The following is a 15988-nucleotide window of genomic DNA, read 5'->3' on the forward strand; positions in this document are numbered from 1 at the left end:
TTATGGAAAATTGTAAAAGTCATTTCAAGAGAACTTGCAGCAGAATGTCTGTGTCTACCTCTAGCTCCTACCTGCTCACCTGTCCATAGCATTTTGAAAGCACTAACTGCCATATTCTGTCTCAGTAATGGTGAATTCTCTATTCACCGAATACAGATATTACCCATGAATTGAGAATGAAAGTTCAGTCCAGGATTAAAAGCAGCAGATTTCTCTGTTAGACATATTACTTATTTTCTTGTGTGATTTTTTCGACTTATGAAATAATAATTAAAATGACAGCTACTCTTCTTATAAAAAGAAAGGTAACTTGCATGTTTAAGATAATAGCTATAGCCATCTTTATTTAGTTCTTAATATAAAATGAAGTTGTGAACGGATCAAGTACACCAACCTTTTAGAATAATCCCATACAGCACATTGGGGACTGGACGTGCCCTGTTCGATAAGAAGACAGCCTTTATTAGAACAATTCTTTTAAGCTTCAATATGTATAAAGACATGATGTACAAAAAAGGTGGTAAAAATGGGCAAAAACTCACAAACTGGCATGGAGGTGCTGCATATCAGGTGTCACAAACCACCGGGGGGGTCACTCAGAAATCCCCCGCGCTGGCTACCAGTACGTCACAATCGGGGGGTAACAAGTGGGGTCACCCCTCCTTTATACCTCCCGACCGACAGACAGAGCACGTGACGCGCTCTCTAGCGCCCCTCTTATAGTCAGGCCAATTATGGAATTGCCCGACAATAAGCAAGGAGGCCGCTATACTACTTATGCCGATTATTGAAGGGTCCCCGGTGAGAGTAGGGTATATATTCCCCCGACCTCCGCGGGCGGAATATATAAAACCTCCCTGAATCTCACTGGCCTCCCCACAATAATCCTTGGCACAACTCGCTGCCACCAACCGATTTACGGTAACTATTAGCCGAACACACAGACGTGGGATTCAAGATCGAGATAACAGAACAGCCCAAGATTAATTATATAATTTAATCAGCCTAAAGCACACTAGAACTACAATATATACAATAGGGAATCTACAGAATATACAGTTATGTCAGAGTACAGTTACAATCAAAGCATGGGTTACAAACAGGCATACACAGTTCCAGCAGTTACCTTGTTGCGTCTGGCCACAGGGGGGCGCTGTAGACCAGGTTTCCAGGAACTCCCTCACAGGTCTTTCCCAACCAGGCCCCCGAGCAGAAGAACACTGGAAAATGGCCGAAGTAGGGTTATCAACCTGGGCAGATCCAGGTCCCCTCCTACCTTAGTGACCTCACAGGGAAGCACTGCCACTCCCCCTGCATGGATCAGAATTATCCAGCAAAGGGGATATTGGCCATAACTTTGCCTGGGAGCGTCGTAGGCGGACGCCAATGCTCTCATTGTGACAGTTATGAATTTAGCTACAGAACGAGGGGACTCATGACCTGTCTACGAGTTCCCATATGGCTGATATCACGCCTGGGGTATTTCCCAAGCTCCCCCTTCCATAAAAAAGGTGTGCCAGCATCGTCCGCCTGCGCAAACACCATTTTTATGGTTGCCATATTTATCGGAGATATGGCTTGCGAGATATGAACCATTTTTTACTGGAGTCGTTCTGTCTGGCTACTTCCAAGCCTTGCTAATGAGATACAACTCTTGTTACAGGGTGACGGCAGGGAGTCATCCTGGGTCCATTGTCCTCACATCATCTCATCTCCATATCAGAGGAGATGGCTGTTGGAGGTGTAAGTGGGATGTGACACCTTCACAGATGCTGGACATTTGAGAACAAGAAGGGAGGGGGGCACTGCCAGGGAGTGATGAGAGCAATTATGACTTCTAGTCATAATTCCTCTTCATATCCCAGGATTTACCTCACACCTCCCCCCTTTTGAGGGCGCTAGGGGGCAGCACACTCCGGTGTTCCCCCGTGCGCCCGTCCGCGACCTCTCCTTGTCGGGACAGCCCGTCTGCGTTACCGTGGTCACGGCCCCTTTTGTGGCGAATGGTGAAGTCGTATTGCTGGAGCGCAAGGCTCCATCGCAACAATCGCCCATTCGTCCCAGAGACGGTGTGCAACCAGCTGAGGGGATTGTGGTCCGTCTCCACGAGGAAGTGGCGCCCGTATAGATAGGGTTGCAGACGCTGCAGGGCCCACACTATGGCCAGGCACTCCTTCTCCATTGTAGAATAGGCCACTTCCCTTGGTAATAGCTTCCTGCTCAGGTACAAGACTGGGTGCTCTTGGCTCGCAGAGTCCACCTGGCTGAGCACCGCACCGAGGCCGAAGTCACTGGCGTCGGTCTGTACTACAAACAGCCGCGTGAAGTCGGCTGCCTGTAGCACGGGCGGGCTGGACAGGGCGTCCTTTAGGGCCCGGAAGGCTGTCTCGCAGTCCACTGTCCAATCGACTGCAGAGGGCAGCTTCTTCTTGGTGAGGTCCGTCAAGGGCTTTGCCAGGCTACTATAGCATGGAACAAACCTCCTATAGTACCCAGCGGTCCCCAAGAAGGACATCACCTGCTTCTTGGTCCTGGGGGTGGGCCAGGATGCGATGGCCTCCACTTTCTCAGGCTCGGGCTTCAGCGTTCCCCCACCTACCCGGTGACCGAGGTACTGGACCTCGCTCATGGCCAGCTGACACTTTCCCGGCTTGATGGTCAAACCTGCCCGGTGGATCCGCCTGAGCACCTGTGCTAGATGCTCTAGGTGGTCCTCCCAGGTGGGACTGAAGACGGCAATGTCATCCAGGTACGCGGCCGCGTACCCTTCAAGTCCCTTGAGCAGGGTGTTGACCATCCGCTGGAAAGTGGCAGGGGCATTCCTCATCCCGAATGGCATCACCGTGGACTCGTACAGTCCAAATGGGGTAATAAAGGCAGAGCGTTCCCTGGCCTTGCGAGTCAGGGGGATCTGCCAATATCCCCGGCTCAGATCCATGATGGTCAGGTACTGAGCCCCGGCCAACTGATCGAGCAGGTCATCGATGCGTGGCATTGGGTACGCATCGGCGACCGTGACCGCATTGAGCCCCCTGTAGTCCACGCAGAACCGAGTGGTTCGGTCCTTCTTAGGGACGAGGACTACAGGCGAGGCCCAAGCGCTGTTGGATGCCTGGATCACCCCCAGCTTCAGCATCTCGTCAATCTCCTGGCGCATGTGTTGCTGCACCTCCAGGGAGACCCGATATGCTGAACGCCGGATCGGGGGATGATCCCCAGTGTCCACGTGATGGACAGCCAAGTCAGTCCTTCCGGGCTGGTTGGTAAACAACCCCCGGAAGGGGTGTAGGGTGGCCCACAGCTGGGACCGTTGGTCCTCCAAGAGCTGGTGGCCAACCTCCACATCCTCAATGGATCCGCCTGCCCTAACCTGGGCTAGCATATCCAAGAGGGTTTCCGCTTCTCCCTCCTCGGGCAGGTTGCACACGGGGAGCGCACATGCCTCCCGCTCATGATGTGCCTTCATCATGTTCACATGGAAGGGCTTTCGCCTTCCACGGGCGGGGTCCAGGGTGACCAGGTACGTTACAGGGTTGAGCTGCTGGTACACGAGGTATGGGCCTTCCCAGGCTGCCTGAAGCTTGTCCTGTGGTACGGGGACCAGTACCCACACCTTTTGACCCACTTGGTAGGTCCTCTCACAAGCGTTCTGGTCGTACCAACGCTTCTGATCGGCCTGGGCTTGAGCCATATTGTCGTGTACCAGTTGCGTCAAGGCCTGCATTTTGTCCCGGAAGCGCATGACATACTCGATGACCGACACTCCAGGGGTGGCCAAATCCCCTTCCCAAGCCTCTTTCACCAGAGCCAGGGGGCCCCGCACACGTCGCCCGTACAGGAGCTCAAACGGTGAGAATCCTGTTGAGGCCTGTGGAACCTCCCGGTAAGCAAATAACAGGTGTGGGAGATACCGCTCCCAGTCACGCCCATGGGAGTCGACCAACATCTTAAGCATCTGCTTTAAGGTGCCATTGAACCGCTCGCACAGGCCATTAGTCTGTGGATGGTACGGGCTGGCCACCAGATGTCGCACCTGGACTTGCTTACAGAGGGTCTCCATCAGCTGGGACATGAATTGGGTCCCCCGGTCAGTGAGCATTTCCTGGGGAAAACCCACTCGGGAGAAAATCTCCAGCAATGCGGTGGCCACCTTGTCAGCCCGAATGGACGACAAGGCCACTGCTTCTGTGTACCGGGTGGCATAGTCCACTACCGTCAGTATGAAGCGTTTCCCGGAGCTGCTGGGGATGGCCAGCGGGCCGACCAGATCCACAGCCACCCTCCTGAAAGGCTCATCGATGATTGGCAGAGATACTAGTGGGGCTTTGGGGTGTGGCCCCGCCTTCCCCACTCTCTGACAGGTTTCACACGAACGGCAGTAGGCAGCCACATCGGCCCCCATTTTTGGCCAGTAGAAATGCTGGTTTAACCTGGCCTTGGTCTTAGCGATCCCTAGGTGTCCGGCCATCGGAATCTCATGTGCGATCCGCAACAACTCCGTCCGGAACGGATAGGGTACCACCAACTGTCGGTCCCTGGGCCACGCCTCCGGTGAACCCTGCTGGACCGTGGCCCGGTACAGCCGTCCTTGGTCCCAGACCACTCGCTCCGGGTCCGAGTCCGAGGGAGGCTGTGCCGCCTGCTCCTTAAGAGCTTTCAGGCTGTCGTCAGCTTCTAACGCTGCCTGAAACCCCTGACTAGATGTGGCCAGAATCGACGAGACTGTCACATCTTCAGTCAGTACCCCGGGACCTGTGTCCTGGCCTCCACCTGACTCGGCTGCCACTTGGTCAGAAGGGGAAGAGCTATCGGACCTCCGGGAGGCCCCTTGGCTTCCAGCACTCCCACTGCGGGTGACAGCGGCCACAGCCGCTGCGACCGTGGGTCGTGCCTGCTCCTCCTCCGTTCCTGACCAAGTCGCCGGTTCAGGCAGACCTACCTGGCTTCCTGACACCCCGGTTGTGGGGGAACCATGCACCGAGATCTTACCTGGGAGCACTTCCGCTCCTGGACCGGCCCCAATCTCACCTGCCTGTTCCCCTCCTGCAGCAACAGAACCCCGCTGTGAAATCTCTGGGGACCCCACATTTGCTGTGGTAGCCCCCACCCCACACACTGGTCCTCCCCCTGCAGCACCCTGCTCTCTGCTTATCCCTGCAGAGGGCAACAGATCCCAGCTCACAGGCTGGTTACTTGTAGAGGCATTGTCACACCTTTCTCTGACCCCCTCCCCTGTCACAGCTGCAGCTGAGTGTGTGTCTATGGTGTCTATGCAAGCAGAAATATCAGAGTTCACTCCCTCCTCCCTTACATCATTCATAGATAACACATTAACATTGTCCGGAGGCACGTCAGCACTGGCTGAAGGTTCAGCCTTTGGGGCGGGGCCAAACTGGGAGGTTATTTGCCCCAAATCTGTCCCAAGTAGCACGTTTGCAGGGATCCGATCAGTTACCCCCACCTCCCTCACCCCTCGCCCTGCGCCCCAGTCCACATAAATGTCAGCAACAGGCAGCGCCGGGTCAGTGCCTCCAATCCCGGAGACAGCGAGGGTTTTTCCAGGGATCAAGTCTTGGGGGGACACCATCTCAGGCCGCACCAGAGTCACCTCCGAGGCGCTGTCTCGCAGTCCTATGGTCACAGACCGGCCGACGGTGACAGGTTGGAAGCTGTCCAGGGACCTACCACCACCCCCACCCACACAATACACCTTGGGCGGCCCTTGGGACGGGGACGGAGCAGGGGCCTTGGGACGCTGAGGGCACATGGCCTTGAAGTGTCCAGGTAGGTTGCACTGGTGGCACCGTCTTGGTTCTGCCACGGGCCTGGAGAGGGGAGTTGAGGGGGACACCCCCTGCAGTCTAGGGGCAGGTGGGGCAGTCGCAGAATTCATCTTACCCCCTCTCCAGGTGCTGCTGGTGGCCGCTCTCCTGGCCTCAGGGGCCCGGTTGTTGGTGTAGTCATCGGCAAGGGCAGCTGTAGCCGTGGACCCCTTTGGCTTCTGGTCTCGGATGAACTGGCGGAGATCCTCAGGGCAGTTCCACAAGAGTTGCTCCGTGATGAACAAGTCCAGGATCTCCGGTCCGGTGGAAAGCTGCAGGCCTTGGGTCCAGTGGTCGGCAGCTCGGGCAAGTGCCCGCCGGTGGTCAGCCCAGGAGTCCTTTGGTCCCTTCTGTAGGCTCCGGAACTTCTTGCGGTAGGACTCTGGAGTGAGGTTGTACTGTTGGATCAGGGCCCGCTTGATGGTGTCGTAGCCCTGATCTGCCTCAGCAGGCAAGTCCCCAAGGATTTCCAGGGCCTTACCCCTTAAACGGGGGGTCAGGTATTTGGCCCACTGGTCCTTGTCCAGATGGTGCTGCAAGCAAGTCCGTTCAAAAGCAGTCAAGAAAGAGTCCAAGTCTCCATCCTTCTCCAGCACTGGGAAGTCCTCAACACGGACCTTTGGAAGTTTGGTGTCTTGAAGGTCACGTGTGGCTGATGAGGGCCGGAGCTGAGCTAGCTGCAGCTGGTAGTCACGCTCTGCCTGTCGCTCTCGCTCTCGCTCTTCACGCGCTGCTTGCCGCTCCGCAGCCTCACGCACTGCTTGCCGCTCCGCAGCCTCAGCATCACGCGCTGCCTGCCGCTCTGCCCTGTGCTCTGCCAGGAGTCCCTTGTAGCCCTCCTGGTCTCCAGCCTGGAGAAGGGCCATAGCCATTTGAAGAAGGCTATCCGAGCCTCCCAGGCTCGGTGGAATGGGACGTGGTGATCTGCGGCCCGCTGCGGAGCCTGGTGATTCACTGTCCATTGCAGAGCGGAGGGCTGGCATCTGGCTCGTTGAGGACCCTTGGGTGAGCTGCTCCTCCTCTTGTCCAGCAGTGCCCGGTTGTGCAATGTCCTCTGCGGAGCTGTTTTCTGGCGTCGAGCTCCTGGAGGACTCGTGGGCAACCTCCTCATTGCTGTCCACAGCACCGTCCTCCCTCTCTTCGGCTCCTGCCTTAGCATTGGCCAGTTGCATAGCTCTGCTCCTGGTGCCATCAGCCATTCTTGCAGACTTTTGGTCACTGACACAGAACTGACACCTGATGCCTCCACACACCTTACAGTATCTGCACTCTGACACTCTAGTGTTGAGCTAGTCTGAAGACCCCAGCAGCCACAGCTGCTGCAGGCAGTCTTTAGTGTCTGGGAGTATGGGTCTCACACTCACACACACTATTATCTCGATCCCACCGCTATGCCACCAATATGTCACAAACCACCGGGGGGGTCACTCAGAAATCCCCCGCGCTGGCTACCAGTACGTCACAATCGGGGGGTAACAAGTGGGGTCACCCCTCCTTTATACCTCCCGACCGACAGACAGAGCACGTGACGCGCTCTCTAGCGCCCCTCTTATAGTCAGGCCAATTATGGAATTGCCCGACAATAAGCAAGGAGGCCGCTATACTACTTATGCCGATTATTGAAGGGTCCCCGGTGAGAGTAGGGTATATATTCCCCCGACCTCCGCGGGCGGAATATATAAAACCTCCCTGAATCTCACTGGCCTCCCCACAATAATCCTTGGCACAACTCGCTGCCACCAACCGATTTACGGTAACTATTAGCCGAACACACAGACGTGGGATTCAAGATCGAGATAACAGAACAGCCCAAGATTAATTATATAATTTAATCAGCCTAAAGCACACTAGAACTACAATATATACAATAGGGAATCTACAGAATATACAGTTATGTCAGAGTACAGTTACAATCAAAGCATGGGTTACAAACAGGCATACACAGTTCCAGCAGTTACCTTGTTGCGTCTGGCCACAGGGGGGCGCTGTAGACCAGGTTTCCAGGAACTCCCTCACAGGTCTTTCCCAACCAGGCCCCCGAGCAGAAGAACACTGGAAAATGGCCGAAGTAGGGTTATCAACCTGGGCAGATCCAGGTCCCCTCCTACCTTAGTGACCTCACAGGGAAGCACTGCCACTCCCCCTGCATGGATCAGAATTATCCAGCAAAGGGGATATTGGCCATAACTTTGCCTGGGAGCGTCGTAGGCGGACGCCAATGCTCTCATTGTGACAGTTATGAATTTAGCTACAGAACGAGGGGACTCATGACCTGTCTACGAGTTCCCATATGGCTGATATCACGCCTGGGGTATTTCCCAAGCTCCCCCTTCCATAAAAAAGGTGTGCCAGCATCGTCCGCCTGCGCAAACACCATTTTTATGGTTGCCATATTTATCGGAGATATGGCTTGCGAGATATGAACCATTTTTTACTGGAGTCGTTCTGTCTGGCTACTTCCAAGCCTTGCTAATGAGATACAACTCTTGTTACAGGGTGACGGCAGGGAGTCATCCTGGGTCCATTGTCCTCACATCATCTCATCTCCATATCAGAGGAGATGGCTGTTGGAGGTGTAAGTGGGATGTGACACCTTCACAGATGCTGGACATTTGAGAACAAGAAGGGAGGGGGGGCACTGCCAGGGAGTGATGAGAGCAATTATGACTTCTAGTCATAATTCCTCTTCATATCCTAGGATTTACCTCACATCAGGTATTACACATTATGACTGAGACATTATGGCAGACAGACAACAATGTAGACATGTGCTAAATAGTACTTACATTGATTATATGCGATAACTCCACCACAACTAACTGTTCTTCTGGTTTGGTGACGGGACGGACAGTGACAGTCAGAACCTTTGAACTGACTGCTAAGGAGTTACTTGGAGGCGGTAAGATGAGCCCGAGAGTGCGGTATAGCACTGCACCTATCACAAAATATGCAGAGTCTTCTGTTTCTGCAGTACAAAAAGAAGAGAGGGTCAGAATAACATTTTTATTCCGTATTACACCCCTCCCCCACACAAGCATTCATAATTTAATACATTTACTGAGTATGTAAATTTGTATGCAGTGTTTACCTGCTTGGGGTAAAGCGAGCACTTCTTTGGGAATAAAAAGTTTATCCTCAGAGTTTCTAGCCCAGTCATTCATCCCGCGGCGACCTTTCATGGGGAAGTTTATATCACTGGATACAGCTGATACTGGTTCCCTTTGGATACTAATAACTGCATGACAGATGAACATGAAATTCAATGTTTAGTACATACATATGCCATCATTTAAGGGAAGATTGTATAAAAAGATTTTCCAGTGGGTTTATACACAAATAAAGTAAAGGAACTTTATATCACTGTTAAACCTTACAAAACAGTTAAAAGATGTAGACTGGCCAATTTTAGTTCTTATTTTATTCCCTCTGCTTCCCTGAGTATTCTGCATTCTTTTATTTTTAATATCCACCATACGGTTCCAGAGATATGAGCCTTTTTATTCAGTGCTAATTTTTACGGCAAGATTATATCTTTATGCTCTTAGTACTTGAATATATCTTCTGCCAAATATAAAAAAACTTTGAGTCATCTGAAAACCTTGGTCTTATGTAGTATTGTTGTTATGATGTGCCTGCAGGATAGCGAGGAACAGGAAGCTCCTATACTGTGCCTCATGCTAGGGGACCCAAGGGTATCACTGTCCTCAGGTATACCCCTAATGGTGGAGATGCCTTGTGTCTGACTATACCCCTGACCAGAGCTAATTAATTAAGGTAAGGAAGGTGGCAGTGGTGTGATGGAAATACACATTTAGAATGATCGGTCAAAGCAGAAACTCAGACACAAGAAACTCAGAAACTAAGGAGAAAAGCAAGAGAAAAAAGGCAGCAACCAAAGGACGAGGGTTAGCACCACAACCGCTCACAACAATAATACAAAACAACCACCAGTAAGTCTGGATCAAACCACCTCTCCAGACCAGTATAGACAAGCTATAGCAGGGACTAATGGAAGTGTCAAGCCAGCATATATATGAGGGGAGTGAATACAATTTGCTCTCCCATAGCATGTAACAAAAGGAGATTAACAAGCAGTCCAGAAGAGATTTAGGGGCACTTTGCACACTACGACATCACAAGCCGATGCTTGCGATGCCGAGCGCGATAGTCCCCGCCCCCATCGCAGCTGCGATATCATGGTGATAGCTGGCGTAGCGAACATTATCGCTACGCCAGCTTCACATGCACTCACCTGCCCTGCGATGTCGCTCTGGCCGGCGACCCGCCTCCTTATTAAGGGAGCGGGTCGTGCGGCGTCATAGCGACGTCACAGGGCAGGTGGCCAATAGAAGCGGAGGGGCGGAGATGAGCGAAACGTAAACATCCCGCCCACCTCCTTCCTTCCGCATAGCTGGCATGAGCCGCAGGACGCAGGTAGGAGATGTTTCTCGCTCCTGCGGCTTCACACACAGCGATGTGTGATGCTGCTGGAACGAGGAACGACATCGTAACATCGGTCTTTTCCAAATTATGGAAATAACTGACGCTACACCGATGATGCGATTACGACGATTTTGCGCTCGTTAATCGTATCAAAAAGGCTTTACACAATACGATATCGCCTGCGGATGTGCGTCACTTCCAATTTGACCCCACCGACATCGCACCTGCAATGTCGTAGTGTGTAAAGTGCCCCTAACTCTTGCTAGCCTGCCTATGAACTACACATCTGTGGGTCTGTGTGTGTCAGAGATGCTTGCAAAAATCTCCTTGTGACAACTTCTCAATTCAAAACATTTTTGGAAACTTCAGCCATGCATATAGAACTGTCGCTTTTAAACCAGAGAACTTCAAGCAGGATTATGGCTCACGGGATAATAATGAAGAGCTGCCTAAACATACGGCCCCGGGGAATCGTGTGAGCCACACCCCATTGGTAGAGACCAAAAAAATCATCACTTAATAAATAAGGCCTATATCTCTGGAACCGCATAGTGGATAAATATATATATATATATATATATATATATATATATATACATATATATATATATATACACAGGCACAGTGTGTCCACCCATATCCTGTCCACCGCCATTAACTTGAGAACGGCAGCAGCTATAGGCATAGAAGTGGTGTCTAGGTATAGTAAGGTAGTCATGCGCTATGCAATGAAACCGCCTATAGCGCCACCTGGTGGAAAACAACGGAGTTAGCATTTTTATCTTAAAAACGGAATGAGATAGAGAAAAAAAGTGAATTAAAAAATTGTAGGGCATCATCAATTCAATATGAAACGACACCCTGCACACAGAAATGCAGTGACGTATATATGTGTATATACAGTCAGGGCCAGAAATATTTGGACAGTGACACAAGTTTTGTTATTTTAGCTGTTTACAAAAACATGTTCAGAAATACAATTATATATATATAATATGGGCTGAAAGTGCACACTCCCAGCTGCAATATGAGAGTTTTCACATCCAAATCGGAGAAAGGGTTTAGGAATCATAGCTCTGTAATGCATATCCTCCTCTTTTTCAAGGGACCAAAAGTAATTGGACAAGGAACTCTAAGGGCTGCAATTAACTCTGAAGGCGTCTCCCTCGTTAACCTGTAATCAATTAATTAGTTAAAAGGTCTGGGGTTGATTACAGGTGTGTGGTTTTGCATTTGGAAGCTGTTGCTGTGACCAGACAACATGCGGTCTAAGGAACTCTCAATTGAGGTGAAGCAGAACATCCTGAGGCTGAAAAAAAAGAAAAAATCCATCAGAGAGATAGCAGACATGCTTGGAGTAGCAAAATCAACACTCGGGTACATTCTGAGAAAAAAGGAATTGACTGGTGAGCTTGGGAACTCAAAAAGGCCTGGGCGTCCACGGATGACAACAGTGGTGGATGATCGCCGCATACTTTCTTTGGTGAAGAAGAACCCGTTCACAACATCAACTGAAATCCAGAACACTCTCAGTGAAGTAGGTGTATCTGTCTCTAAGTCAACAGTAAAGAGAAGACTCCATGAAAGTAAATACAAAGGGTTCACATCTAGATGCAAACCATTCATCAATTCCAAAAATAGACAGGCCAGAGTTAAATTTGCTGAAAAACACCTCATGAAGCCAGCTCAGTTCTGGAAAAGTATTCTATGGACAGATGAAACAAAGATCAACCTGTACCAGAATGATGGGAAGAAAAAAGTTTGGAGAAGAAAGGGAACGGCACATGATCCAAGGCACACCACATCCTCTGTAAAACATGGTGGAGGCAACGTGATGGCATGGGCATGCATGGCTTTCAATGGCACTGGGTCACTTGTGTTTATTGATGACATAACAGCAGACAAGAGTAGCCGGATGAATTCTGAAGTGTACCGGGATATACTTTCAGCCCAGATTAAGCCAAATGCCGCAAAGTTGATCGGACGGCGCTTCATAGTACAGATGGACAATGACCCCAAGCATACAGCCAAAGCTACCCAGGAGTTCATGAGTGCAAAAAAGTAGAACATTCTGCAATGGCCAAGTCAATCACCAGATCTTAACCCAATTGAGCATGCATTTCACTTGCTCAAATCCAGACTTAAGACGGAAAGACCCACAAACAAGCAAGACCTGAAGGCTGCGGCTGTAAAGGCCTGGCAAAGCATTAAGAAGGAGGAAACCCAGCGTTTGGTGATGTCCATGGGTTCCAGACTTAAGGCAGTGATTGCCTCCAAAGGATTCGCAACAAAATATTGAAAATAAAAATATTTTTTTGGGGTTTGGTTTATTTGTCCAATTACTTTTGACCTCCTAAAATGTGGAGTGTTTGTAAAGAAATGTGTACAATTCCTACAATTTCTATCAGATATTTTTGTTCAAACCTTCAAATTAAACGTTACAATCTGCACTTGAATTCTGTTGTAGAGGTTTCATTTCAAATCCAATGTGGTAGCATGCAGAGCCCAACTCGCGAAAATTGTGTCACTGTCCAAATATTTCTGGACCTAACTGTATATATATATATATATATATATATATATATATATATAATTACTAAGGGTGCAGCAGGAATACATAAAGAGACAAAACTTGGCACTTTTGACCTGGTGACAGATCCTCTATAATACATTTAAAATAGAGATATAAATAAAAAGTATTAGAAATATAAGAATGGCGTCTACATTAAAATATGCTTATTTTGCAGGCTATAGAGCTGTGGGCAGCAGGCTGTGTTTGAGAGAATATAAACCAATGTCTGTCTTAACTATTATCTCTTACCTATCTATATGACTTTTTTTTTAGAAACTAAAGGCATGTAATGGTATAAACCCATGAGCTAAGTGATATTACATTATTAAAAAATAAGATATCTCATACCCAGATTCTCTGTGACAATGATGGAACTCTGGAAAGGTTTTAGCGCATCTCCAACCAGGTGGATGTAATCTTCAAGCACCTTCATGAGGAGAACAGAGCCTGGGGCCACCTATAAAACAGATGTGCTTACTTTAATTACACATCGCGCTTTCCTCAGCACATTATGGAGAAATTAAAAAAATGTCAACGAACTTAATGGTTTTATAAAGATCTATGAAAAATTCCATTTGCAAATCTGCTAAGAAGAAGCAGTAGTAGGGTTTCTTTGCGTCTCAAGAGTCAGCCATTTAATTTTTACACTGAAATCCACAAACTATCTATGACTATATATGTGCAATTATGGCTTTGTTCACACCTGCATTTTACAATTCTCTTTTCTGGTAAAAATAAAATGATATTCAGCATTTTACAGGGAAAAGACCACAGTGGAAATAAGGTATAAGAAGCCTGGGGCAAATATTATACATAAGTCAGCCATTTAGGGTCAAACACATACAACGATTCATCAATGCGTAGGGTGAAATCCTTTGGGAATTTTTTATGATCAGTTTATGACATCATAGTCATAAGAGTCCATGATTGCAGACCATGTTCACACATGTATGGATTTGTTGCAGATTTTCAGTGTAGAGTCCACCCAAATATTCTTTCCATAGTACAGTACAAAAAATTACCTACTACGGATATAATGGATCTATTATCATATCAAGGAATCTTTTGTCTAGAAGCTTTGGAGGATAAAAAGAATCTCCATTATCTCATTACTTTCAGCTCAACCATTGATGTGCAGGAAGGTTATATCTTTAGCTCTTATATATATCTTCTGCTAAGATATGAAAAACTTGGTCTCATCTGAAAACCTTGGTTTGCTGTATTCCTTCAACACATTTTTTGAAACTTGAGCAATGACTACAGAACTGGAGTTTTTTTAACCAGGAGAATTCAAGCATATAGAACTTCTTTCACAAATCCCCTAATGATTAGTTGATCCATGGGGCCCTTAGTGCTGGAAGCCCCAAGTGATTGGAACATTTTTTAAATTTCATCACATTGAAATCAATGGACCATTCATTGAATGAATGCAAAGTGTACATACAGAACTTTAATTGGGTCCTTTCTTGTTAGTGAAAAAAAAACATTGTTCACTATAACAACTATACAAAATCTAAATACAAGTATGTAAAAAAACATTGTACGCTATAACAACTATACAAAATCTAAATGCAAGTATGTAAAAAAACGTACGCTATAACAACTATACAAAATCTAAATGCAAGTATGTAAAGCACATATGTAAAGTTGTCATTCATGCTATTATATTTTTTAATTTATAAAATCTACAATTTTGAAAGGGCAGCACTATTTATTCCTTATTCCAAGCAACAAAAGTTCAAATAGCCTGCTTTTAAAGAAGAGGATTATTCTCTTATTCTCTCCTGCTCTTGATTGTATTGACAACATTTTCCATTGCACTTGTGAATTATCCCCCGCCTGTCACACAAACGCGCACACACACCTCCCTCCCCCGCCACAGGCGAACGTCACACATCCACAGCTCATGGCTGCATCGTCACTGCTCCCCACCTGCTGAGCGTCCTCCCACTTCTCTCTATTATCTGCATCCAATATGTGGCTGACAGCATGGAAAAACTTCTGTATATAAAGAGAGAGAATTAATGAGGAGGGGAGAAGGAAGGATTATGCAAGAAGTAGTTGGAGTAACATTTAAAGGCATTTCTTTTATGCAAAGGCAATATAAATCTGTAAACTAGTCACATTCATGCAGCAGAAAAATTCCTTGGTGAGATAAAATGAATAACATGGAAAAAATATTAGCATTAACAAATAAGCTTGAAATATCATCATGAGTAAAATAATACACAGCAATAACATCAAGAATAAACACATATATAGCAATATCAAAAATAAACACACATATATACTAATAACATAAAAAATAAACACATATATAGCGATAATATCAAGAACAAAAACATATATAGCAATAACATTAAGAATAAACACATATATAGCAATAACATGAAGAATACACACATGTATAGCAATAACATTAATAATAAAAACATATATCAATAACATCAAGAATAAATATATATAGCAATAACATCAAGAATAAACACATACGGTATATACCGATAACATCATGAATGAAATCTCATCATGAGTAAAAACATATATAGCAATAAGATCAAGAATAAAAGAACAACCATTATATAGTTGGTCAAGTAGCAGAATATGTAAAGATAATGTGTTCTAACGCAGTGCATCTATGTCACAATTAGTGATGGGTTGTTCGTCGCCAATCCGGCACAATGAGCTGGCTCCCTTCTGTGAACGATGGGAGATGGCACCCTAGTGAGTTCCCTTTGAAGCCTCTGAGTCTCTCAATGGTGGTAAAATGATGATGTTCAGCTGCAGATGCTTCTGAAACCCTACCCACCCAGCCAGGTGAAAAGGGTTTAAGCTGCATCACATCAGACTACAGAGATTTTATCTGCAGGTGAACACATTTTTAATAGAAAGCCGCTCGGGATCCAAAACAGCTCTTTTTGGTAATCTAAGTAGTCACAATGCAAATAAGAATAAAACTAAGCCTGTAAGGGTACCATCTCACTAAACGACGTACCAGCGATTCCGACCATGATTTGACCTGGTCAGGATCGCTGGTGCGTTGCTACATAGTCGTTGGTGAGCTGTCAATCAAGCAGATCTCACCAGTGACCAGCGACTCTGCGCTTGGTAGCCAAGGTACACATCGGGTTACTAAATAAAGCGCTTTGCT

At 47.7% G+C, this 15988-nt stretch overlaps 1 protein-coding gene across 4 annotated transcripts in view; it reads right to left on the reverse strand.

The window, feature by feature from the left end:
• ADGRB2 (adhesion G protein-coupled receptor B2) overlaps positions 1-15988 on the reverse strand; it is a 673616-nt gene that overhangs the window by 104320 nt on the left and 553308 nt on the right. For all 4 annotated transcript variants that reach the window (XM_075336137.1, XM_075336136.1, XM_075336138.1 and 1 more), the window contains 5 exons: positions 14770-14838; positions 13186-13294; positions 8911-9057; positions 8609-8787; positions 395-438 (listed from right to left, as the gene is read on the reverse strand). In XM_075336137.1, coding sequence (XP_075192252.1) covers positions 395-438; positions 8609-8787; positions 8911-9057; positions 13186-13294; positions 14770-14838 — 548 coding nt within the window. The remainder of the gene's footprint in view (positions 1-394; positions 439-8608; positions 8788-8910; positions 9058-13185; positions 13295-14769; positions 14839-15988) is intronic.

The sequence above is a fragment of the Anomaloglossus baeobatrachus genome, chromosome 2 (genome assembly GCF_048569485.1).
Source record: "Anomaloglossus baeobatrachus isolate aAnoBae1 chromosome 2, aAnoBae1.hap1, whole genome shotgun sequence".
NCBI lineage: Eukaryota > Metazoa > Chordata > Amphibia > Anura > Aromobatidae > Anomaloglossus > Anomaloglossus baeobatrachus.